At 32.9% G+C, this 11389-nt stretch overlaps 1 protein-coding gene across 1 annotated transcript; it reads left to right on the forward strand.

Annotated features, from left to right (window-relative positions):
• The first annotated feature begins 140 nt into the window (after positions 1-140).
• On the forward strand, positions 141-11367 carry LOC129921145 (dnaJ homolog subfamily C member 21). Its single transcript, XM_056002836.1, has 2 exons — positions 141-851; positions 10006-11367. The coding sequence occupies exons 1-2, from the start codon at positions 246-248 to the stop codon at positions 11140-11142; spliced, it is 1743 nt and encodes a 580-aa protein (XP_055858811.1). The 5' UTR covers positions 141-245; the 3' UTR covers positions 11143-11367.
• Positions 11368-11389: the final 22 nt, after the last annotated feature.

Consider the following 11389-nt stretch of genomic DNA (forward strand, 5'->3'; position numbering starts at 1 on the left):
TACTCGAACCATTTTATAGGAAATAAGAAAATAAATATTGGCATGACTAATTTTGACGTTTTCCCTTTTTTGTTTTGATTTGCAAATTTTTCCAAACGCATGTGTTGTGTTGGTGAAATGACAGCAAAGAATTATTTATAAAATTCTCTTGGCAAAGTTAAGTATTTTTATTTAATTTGTTGCTCCTCCTCGTATAACAAGGGCTTCTTGTTTTAATAATTTGCTTGTAAACAACATATTACATCATGAAGTGCTATTACGAAGAACTTGGTGTTGCTCGCGACGCCACCGACGGAGACATCAAAACTGCATACAGAAAACTAGCCCTCCGCTGGCATCCCGATAAAAATCTCAATAATTTAGAAGAAGCTAAAGAAAAATTTCAAACCCTCCAACAAGCCTATGAAGTGTTGTCAGATCAACATGAACGCGCTTGGTATGACAATCATCGGGAACAAATTCTGCGTGGCAAGAATTCCGAATACGAAGAGAATTGCTTGGATTTGTTTCAATATTTCACTGTGTCATGTTTCAAAGGGTATGGCGATGATGACAAAGGTTTCTATAAAACTTATGCTGAGGTATTTGAGAAACTCTCAGCGGAAGATGCTGAATTTATGGATGACGAAGAAGAAATTGAGAATATTCCGAAATTTGGTGATTCGACAAGTAGTTATGAAGAAGTTGTGGGGCCATTTTATGCTTATTGGCAGAGTTACTGCACGAAAAAGACATACACTTGGTTGTGTCCACATGACATTACCGGAATTAAAGACAGAAGAGTTTTGAGATACATTGAAAAAGACATGAAGAAGATTGTCCAACAGGCAAAGAGGGAAAGGAATGAAGAGGTAAGCGAGGAATTTTTCAATTGATGATTTTGTTATTTAGGTCTTGTTCTCTTTTTTAAAATATAATAACTTGCTTTTTAGCTTTTGATGATAATTTAGGGTGTTCCTATGGAGCGTTAAGTGCTTTGGACCTAATGAGTGATATTAATTGGAATATAAACCTAATACGATTAAAAGTTCTCAAACAAAAATTATGTTCTTCAACTTATTTTCTCCCAATTTTTTCATTACTAAACTTTACTATCATGCACCAGAGCAGTGTTTCCGCTGTGTGACTTTTAAAGCATTTTTACCACTTTTTAACTCGTGCGACCATGATCCGACCTTTTGAAAAACTGGAAATGGAGATGGGCGATTGCCACGCCTCCTGGCTGAAATTCTTAAATTTAAAATTTTTTCCTTTGTATAAACTATCAGCTCTACCATTCTACCAAATTTCAAGGTTCTACGATAATCAGAAGTGCTCTATAATATTTTATGAAAATTCAGCGGAAATGGGCGGATGCCACGCCTCCTGAATTGAAAATCTCAAGTTTTCCTTTGTATACAGCACAAGTCCTATCACCGTGTAAAATTTCAAGTTTCTACGATATCGGGAAGTTCTCCATAATTTTGATGATCTGTCAGTGAGTCAGTGAATCAGTGAGTCAGTTACGGTTTTTGCGATTTTTAAAGCCCTATATCTCAGAAACTACTCATCGTAGGAGGCTGAGGTGTTTGGTTTTGACCAGCTCAACAAATGTAGCGAGTTTGAAATTTCTAGCATCTTTGGTGTGAAAGTTAGAGGGGGGTCGAAAATGGCCTGAGTTGTTTCCTGTAAATAAGGGTGTAGTGCCAAAGTTGCTAGAGAACTTGGCTGGGCACTACCGTGCCCCTTGATCTATCCACATTTATCTATACACATATATCTATCCACATTTATCTATCCACATTTATCTATCCACATTTATCTATCGACATTTTTCTATCCACATTTATATATCCACATTTATCTTGAAACATTTATCTATCCACATTTATCTATCCACATTTATCTATCCACATTTATCTATCCACATTTATCTATCCACATATATCTGTCCACATTTATCTAGAGACATTTATCTATCGACATTTATCTATCCACATTTATCTATCCACATATATCTATCCACATTTATCTATCCACATTTATCTATCCACATTTATCTATCGACATTTATCTATCCACATTTATCTATCCACATATATCTATCCACATTTATCTATCCACATTTATCTATCCACATTTATCTATCGACATTTTTCTATCCACATTTATCTATCCACATTTATCTTGAAACATTTATCTATCCACATTTATCTATCCACATTTATCTTGAGACATTTATCTATCCACATTTATCTATCCACATTTATCGATCCACATATATCTGTCCACATTTATCTAGAGACATTTATCTATCCACATTTATCTATCCAAATTTATCTATACACATATATCTATCCACATTTATCTATCCACATTTATCTATCCACATTTATCTATCGACATTTATCTATCCACATTTATCTATCCACATTTATCTTGAAACATTTATCTATCCACATTTATCTATCCACATTTATCTATCCTCATTTATCTATACACATATATCTATCCACATTTATCTATCCACATCTATCTATCCACATTTATCTTGAGACATTTATCGATCCACATTTATGTATCCACATTTATCTATCCACATATATCTATCCACATTTATCTATCCACATTTATCTATCCACATTTAATTCAGACAAATTTAACACCTTAATGTTTTTACACTTTTTGGTTTGGATTAATTAAACGACACGAATTAAAATGTTCACGATATACCTACATATATACATATACGCACGTAAACATTAAACGAGACGAGAAAACAATCAAAACACGAACCTTGAATGCATTTCGGACTGCTTGCAGTCCATCATCAGCATCACGACTGGTCCAGGCTGTGCAAATATATTGTTATTAGATGAGAGAAAAAAGGTACGATGTAATGTTGCCGTTATCAGCATTGATGGCATTGTTATCGTTATGGATGTAGTAGCTTTCATATGCATCCAATTTTCTCTCATCTGATATTTGTTTCTTTACACTCAAGTTGTTTACATTTAAATTTGAATGTTTATGCTTTATTGCATGTTCTGCAATCGCTGAACACTGTGGTTTATTTTGTTTAATATAAGAGTTATGCTCTTTGAATCTTTTTTCAATCGTTCGTTTTGTTTGACCATAATAAACTCCATCACAGTCTTCACATTTTATTGCATAAATGCCGGATTTTTTGAACTTGTCTATTTTGTCTTTGGTTGAACCCAGTAGATTTTTAAGTTTATTTTGGCTCGAAAAAACAAGGTCAACATTGTGATCGCGAAATTTTTTGGAGATTTTGTTTGTTATTTCCGGCACATAGCACATCGAAGCACGTTTCATTTCACTTTTTTCGTTGTTTTGCGAAAATAAAGTTGACAAATTCGATTTTTTGATTTTGTTTGAGTGTTTTAAAATGAGTTTGTCAACTAATTTATCAGAATAACCGTTCATATCTGCTACTTTTTTTATGTATTCATATTCTGATTTGTAGCTTGAAGCAGATAGAGGAAGTTTGCACAATCGATATGTCAGGGAATGGAAGGCTGCGAGTTTATGTTGGATGGGACAGTGCGAATCGATTGTTATGAAGCGGAGGGTACTCGTTGGTTTGTGGTAAACCGACACATCTATTTTATTTTGTGAATTAATTTTTAATTCAAGATCTAGAAAACATATTATTCTATTTTGTTCTCTTTCGAGTGTAAATTTTATGGACCCGAATTGCTCGTTCAAAATTTTTTTTATCACATTTATCTATACACATATATCTATCCACATTTATCTATCCACATTTATCTATCGACATTTATCTATCCACATTTATCTATCCACATTTATCTATCCACATTTATCTATCCACATTTATCTATCCACATTTATCTATCGACATTTATCGATCCACATTTATCTATCCACATTTATCTATCCACATTTATCTGTCGATATTTATCTATCGACATCAAGGGACACGGTAGTGCCCAGCCAAGTTCTCTAGCAACTTTGGCACTACACCCTTATTTACAGGAAACAACTCAGGCCATTTTCGACCCCCCTCTAACTTCCACACCAAAGATGCTAGAAATTTCAAACTCGATACATTTGTTGAACTGGTCGAAACCAAACTCCTCATACAATTTCAGCCTCTTACGATGAGTAGTTTCTGAGATATAGGGCTTCAAAAATCGCAAAAACCGTAACTGACTGACTGGCTGACTCACTCACTCACTGACTCACTCACGTTAACGTAGAAACTTGAAATTTTACACGGTGATAGGACTTGCGGTGTATACAAAGGAAAAAATCGAAAATTTGAGATTTTCAATTCAGGGGGCGTGGCATCCGCCCATTTCCACTGAATTTTCATCAAATATAGAGATTTTCAATTCTACAGCCATACCTTGCAAAAAGTAGTGAAATCACAACAAAAACATTACTGTTTAAAAAAGAGCCAAGTTCTCCTATGTTGAAATTATACTGGCACAAAAAGTACTGAGATGTAAAAGTGTACCAAGTTCTATAGTTTGGGTTCAAATTTGTATCAATAAAATTTTGATTGTTTGCTTGGCAATTTTTGAAATAACTTTAAAAATCGGCTGAAATTTTGCGAAGTATTTGGTTTTGACCAGCTCAACAAATGTAGCGAGTTTGAAATTTCTAGCATCTTTGGTGTGGAAGTTAGAGGGGGTCGAAAATAGCCTGAGTTGTTTCCTGTAAATAAGGGTGTAGTGCCAAAGTTGCTAGAGAACTTGGCTGGGCACTACCGTGCCCCTTGATCTATCCACATTTATCTATCTACATTTATCTAGAGACATTTATCTATCCACATTTATCCATCCACATTTATCTATCGACATTTATCTATCCACATTTATCGATCCACATTTATTTATCCACATTTATCTATCCACATTTATCTATCGACATTTATCTATCCACATTTATCTATCCAAAATTTCAAGTTTCTACGATATCGGGAAGTTCTCCATAATTTTGATGATCTGTCAGTGAGTCATCCACATTTATCTATCCACATTTATCTATCCACATTTATCTATCCACATTTATCTATCGACATTTATCTATCCACATTTATCGATCCACATTTATCTATCCACATTTATCTATCCACATTTATCTATCCACATTTATCGATCCACATTTATGTATCCACATTTATCGATCCACATTTATCTATCCACATTTATCTAGAGACATTTATCTATCCACATTTATCTATCCACATATATCCACATTTATCTATCCACATTTATCTATCGACATTTATCTATCCACATTTATCTATCCACATTTATCTATCCACATTTATCTATCCACATTTATCGATCCACATTTATCTATCCACATTTATCGATCCACATTTATCTATCCACATTTATCTATCGACATTTATCTATCCACATTTATCTATACACATATATCTATCCACATTTATCTATCTTGTTTTTTATCACTCTTAATAATTTTCTTAAATTTTTGTATTAAAAAAGTCTGATTAGAATAATTCGAAATAAAACTCAACCACTTAGTTTGAAAGTATAAATCGTTATAATATTTTATTTTAGTCATAAGACCTATGGTACAACCGATTCGTACAGTCAAATCATCAATTTATTAGCTTAAAAAAAAGTAGCTCAATTGTGGAATGTAATTTATAAGCATTGCCCAATGTAAATGTGGATAGATAAATGTCGATAGATAAATGTGGATAGATAAATGTCTCTAGATAAATGTGGATAGATAAATGTCGATAGATAAATGTGGATAGATAAATGTGGATCGATAAATGTGGATCGATAAATGTGGATAGATAAATGTGGATCGATAAATGTGGATAGATAAATGTGGATCGATAAATGAGGATAGATAAATGTGGATAGATAAATGTGGATAGATAAATGTGGATAGATAAATGTGGATAGATAAATGTGGATCGATAAATGTGGATAGATAAATGTGGATAGATAAATGTGGATAGATAAATGTGGATAGACAGATAAATGTCGATAGATAAATGTGGATAGATAAATGTGGATAGATAAATGGGGATAGATAAATGTGGATAGATAAATGTCGATAGATAAATGTGGATAGATATATGTGGATAGATAAATGTGGATCGATAAATGTGAATAGATAAATGTGGATAGATAAATGTGGATAGATAAATGTGGATAGACAGATAAATGTCGATAGAAAGTACATTTGCTACTTTTGTACTTTCGTACAGTCCACATTTATCGATCCACATTTATCTATCCACATTTATCTATCCACATTTATCTATCCACATTTATCTATCCACATTTATCTATCCAAAATTTCATGTTTCTGCGATATCGGGAAGTTCTCCATAATTTTGATGATCTGTCAGTGAGTCAGTTACGGTTTATCTATCGACATTTATCTATCCACATTTATCTATCCACATATATCTATCCACATTTATCTAGAGACATTTATCTATCCACATTTATCTATCCACATATATCTATCCACATTTATCTATCGACATTTATCTATCCACATTTATCTATCCCCATTTATCTATCCACATTTATCTATCCACATTTATCTATCGACATTTATCTGTCTATCTACATTTATCTATCCACATTTATCTATCCACATTTATCTATCCAAAATTTCAAGTTTCTACGATATCGGGAAGTTCTCCATAATTTTGATGATCTGTCAGTGAGTCAGTGAATCAGTTACGGTTTTTGCACATTTATCTATCCACATTTATCGATCCACATTTATCTATCGACATTTATCTATCCACATTTATCTATCCACATTTATCTATCCACATTTATCTATCCACATTTATCTATTCACATTTATCTATCCACATTTATCTATCCACATTTATCTATCCACATTTATCTATCCACATTTATCTATCCAAAATTTGATTTTTCTACGATATCGGGAAGTTCTCCATAATTTTGATGATCTGTCAGTGAGTCAGTTACGGTTATCTATCGACATTTATCTATCCACATTTATCTATCCACAAATATCTATCCACATTTATCTAGAGACATTTATCTATCCACATTTATCTATCCACATATATCTATCCACATATATCTATCCACATTTATCTATCCACATTTATCTATCCACATTTATCTATCCACATTTATCTATCCACATTTATCTATCCACATTTATCTATCGACATTTATCTATCTATCCACATTTATCTATCCAAAATTTCAAGTTTCTACGATATCGGGAAGTTCTCCATAATTTTGATGTTCTGTCAGTGAGTCATCCACATTTATGTATCCACATTTATCTATCCACATTTATCTATCCACATTTATCTATCCAAAATTTCAAGTTTCTACGATATCGGGAAGTTCTCCATAATTTTGATGATCTGTCAGTGAGTCAGTGAATCAGTTACGGTTTTTGCACATTTATCATCTATCCACATTTATCGATCCACATTTATCTATCGACATTTATCTATCCACATTTATCTATCCAAAATTTCAAGTTTCTACGATATCGGGAAGTTCTCCATAATTTTGATGATCTGTCAGTGAGTCATCCACATTTATCTATCCACATTTATCGATCCACATTTATCTATCCACATTTATCTATCCACATTTATCTATCGACATTTATCTATCCACATTTATCGATCCACATTTATCTATCCACATTTATCTATCCACATTTATCGATCCACATTTATCTATCCACATTTATCGATCCACATTTATCTATCCACATTTATCTATCCACATTTATCTATCCACATTTATCTATCCAAAATTTCAAGTTTCTACGATATCGGGAAGTTCTCCATAATTTTAATGATCTGTCAGTGAGTCAGTTACGCTTTATCTATCCACATTTATCTATCGACATTTATCTATCCACATTTATCTATCCAAATTTATCTATCCACATTTATCTATCGACATTTATCTATCTATCCACATTTATCTATCCAAAATTTCAAGTTTCTACGATAACGGGAAGTTCTCCATAATTTTGATGATCTGTCAGTGAGTCATCCACATTTATCTATCCACATTTATCGATCCACATTTATCTATCCACATTTATCTATCCACATTTATCTATCGACATTTATCTATCCACATTTATCTATCCAAAATTTCAAGTTTCTACGATATCGGGAAGTTCTCCATAATTTTGATGATCTGTCAGTGAGTCAGTGAATCAGTTACGGTTTTTGCACATTTATCTATCCACATTTATCGATCCACATTTATCTATCCACATTTATCTATCCACATTTATCTATCGACATTTATCTATCCACATTTATCTATCCACATTTATCTATCCACATTTATCTATCGACATTTATCTATTCTCATTTATCGATCCACATTTATCTATCCACATTTATCTATCGACATTTATCTATCCACATTTATCTATCGACATTTATCTATCCACATTTATCGATCCACATTTATCTATCCTCATTTATCTATCCACATTTATCGATCCACATTTATCTATCCACATTTATCGATCCACATTTATCTATCCACATTTATCTATCCACATTTATCTATCCACATTTATCTATCCAAAATTTCAAGTTTCTACGATATCGGGAAGTTCTCCATAATTTTAATGATCTGTCAGTGAGTCAGTTACGGTTTATCTATCCACATTTATTTATCCACATTTATCTATCCACATTTATCTATCCAAATTTATCTATCCACATTTATCTATCGACATTTATCTATCTATCCACATTTATCTATCCAAAATTTCAAGTTTCTACGATAACGGGAAGTTCTCCATAATTTTGATGATCTGTCAGTGAGTCATCCACATTTATCTATCCACATTTATCGATCCACATTTATCTATCCACATTTATCTATCCACATTTATCTATCGACATTTATCTATCCACATTTATCTATCCAAAATTTCAAGTTTCTACGATATCGGGAAGTTCTCCATAATTTTGATGATCTGTCAGTGAGTCAGTGAATCAGTTACGGTTTTTGCACATTTATCTATCCACATTTATCGATCCACATTTATCTATCCACATTTATCTATCCACATTTATCTATCGACATTTATCTATCCACATTTATCTATCCACATTTATCTATCCACATTTATCTATCGACATTTATCTATTCTCATTTATCGATCCACATTTATCTATCCACATTTATCTATCCACATTTATCTATCGACATTTATCTATCCACATTTATCTATCCACATTTATCGATCCACATTTATCTATCCACATTTATCTATCGACATTTATCTATCCACATTTATCTATCCACATTTATCTATCGACATTTATCTATCCACATTTATCTATCCAAAATTTCAAGTTTCTACGATATCGGGAAGTTCTCCATAATTTTGATGATCTGTCAGTGAGTCAGTGAGTCAGTTACGGTTTTTGCGATTTTGAAAGCCCTATATCTCAGAAACTACTCATCGTAGGAGGCTGAAATTTTGGGAGGTGTTTGGTTTTGACCAGCTCAACAAATGTAGCGATTTTGAAATTTCTAGCATCTTTGGTGTGGAAGTTAGAGGGGGGTCGAAAATGGCCTGAGTTGTTTCCTGTAAATAAGGGTGTAGTGCCAAAGTTGCTAGAGAACTTGGCTGGGCACTACCGTGCCCCTTGATTTCAGATTATTATCTGTCCGCGACATTCGTGGTAATCACATGGACTTTGCATCTGTTCCTCGCTTTCGAACTACTGCTTTTTGAAAATTTTATTCAGTTTCATCTTAACGCATTTTTTTTACAAATTTCCAAAGTCAATAAGGACTTTAACAAATACTGCATTATTTATAAAATAAGTAAAACTTTGGTTTTTTAACTTAAAGTACGAAAGTTTAGAATCTCTATTCTATGGCATTTTGATTTAAGTTTTTCCTTTATTTTCATTTTCCATTTTGTCTGTTCTAACTTTTTGAAATTTTTATGATGGAATATATTAAATTTTTTTCATCTATGTTCTAGGTAAGGAACCTTGTATCATTCATTCGGAAGAGAGACAAACGTGTCCAAGCCAACAAGAAGCTCCTGGAAGAAAAGGCTGCTTTAAATCGCCAAAAACAGGAACAAAACCGAATCGAACAGATTCGTAAACGAAACCGTGAGCTAGAAGAGATGCGTAAAGCCAATGCCAATGTTTTCAATGAAGGTTTCGAGGAACAATTGAAACAACTCGAACAGGAATACGATGGAGAGGTGGACTCTGATGAGGAATCTGATGATTCCAACTCTGATCCTGAAGAACAGGCTGACTTTGTCGATGATCTTTATTGCGTCGCATGCAATAGGGCGTTTTCCAATGAAAATGCCTTCATAAATCATGAAACTAGCAAAAAACACAAAGACAATATTGAAAGACTAGTTCGGGAGATGAAGGAAGAGGAAAAGTCTATGGAAGACTCTAAAAATCAAAAGAAGAAGATTCAAATAGTTGAATTAGAGGATTTAGATGATCTCGATTGTGACTATGATGATATGTCTGACGATGTCAATGATATTCCCAGTGACTTGGACGATATGGATGATGAAGTCTTGGAGTCGGAGTTATATGATGAGCTGAATGATTTGGAGCTTGAAGAGCAGGAAGAGGAAGGGAGTGACAAGGAAGAAGTTGTCATTGCAATCAAGAAGCCCAAAAGTAAGAAGAATAAAAAAGCTAAAAAGGCTCCTAAAGTTGATGACGAGGATTTCGATGAGGAAGAAGTCGAGACTCTTGAAGTGCTGGAACCTAAAATCGAAGATAAGGAAAAGGAAGTTGATGAAAGCGATGATGATTGGGCTAAAGGTGGCAAGAAATCAGCCAAGAAATCCAAGAATAAAAAAGCACAAAAGAAATCTACACCTACTACAGAAGCTACTGCACAATCACTGCCACAAGTGGTCAAAGAAACTCTCAAAGAATCGTCAACCAATCAAGATGATGATCCTTCTTGTGATACCATCCATAGTTGCGTTACTTGCAAGTCAACTTTCCCCTCAAAAAATAAACTTTTTGCCCATTTGAAAAAGACCAATCACGGCGTGTATATTCCTAAAGCCAAACCACAAACAGCAGCTGCTGAATCACAAACAACTAAAAAATCTAAAGGAAAACGAAAGTAACGTTTTTTCTTTTTGAATTCAGTAAATAAATTAAGTTATTTTCTTTATTTTAAACATTTTTTGTGATTTTTTTGATTTATTATAAAAAATAATAAGCACGTTGTTTATTACAAATCCTAAGCTGTATATCCTTACAATAAAACTAAGTTACAAATATTTGTTGTAAATTATTGTAAAAAAAATAAAATTAAAAATAATAAAATCAACAAAAGAAAATAAACAATATTTGTATGTTGTTATTGTTGTT

Source organism: Episyrphus balteatus, chromosome 1, assembly GCF_945859705.1.
Source record: "Episyrphus balteatus chromosome 1, idEpiBalt1.1, whole genome shotgun sequence".
Lineage (NCBI taxonomy): Eukaryota > Metazoa > Arthropoda > Insecta > Diptera > Syrphidae > Episyrphus > Episyrphus balteatus.

Bases quoted from the DNA above. Each gene is read 5' to 3' on its own strand.
- LOC129921145 (XM_056002836.1), top strand. From the start codon at position 246: ATGAAGTGCTATTACGAAGAACTTGGTGTTGCTCGCGACGCCACCGAC. The intron at 852-10,005 runs GTAAGCGAGGAA...TCTATGTTCTAG, and splicing joins AGAGGGAAAGGAATGAAGAG to GTAAGGAACCTTGTATCATT.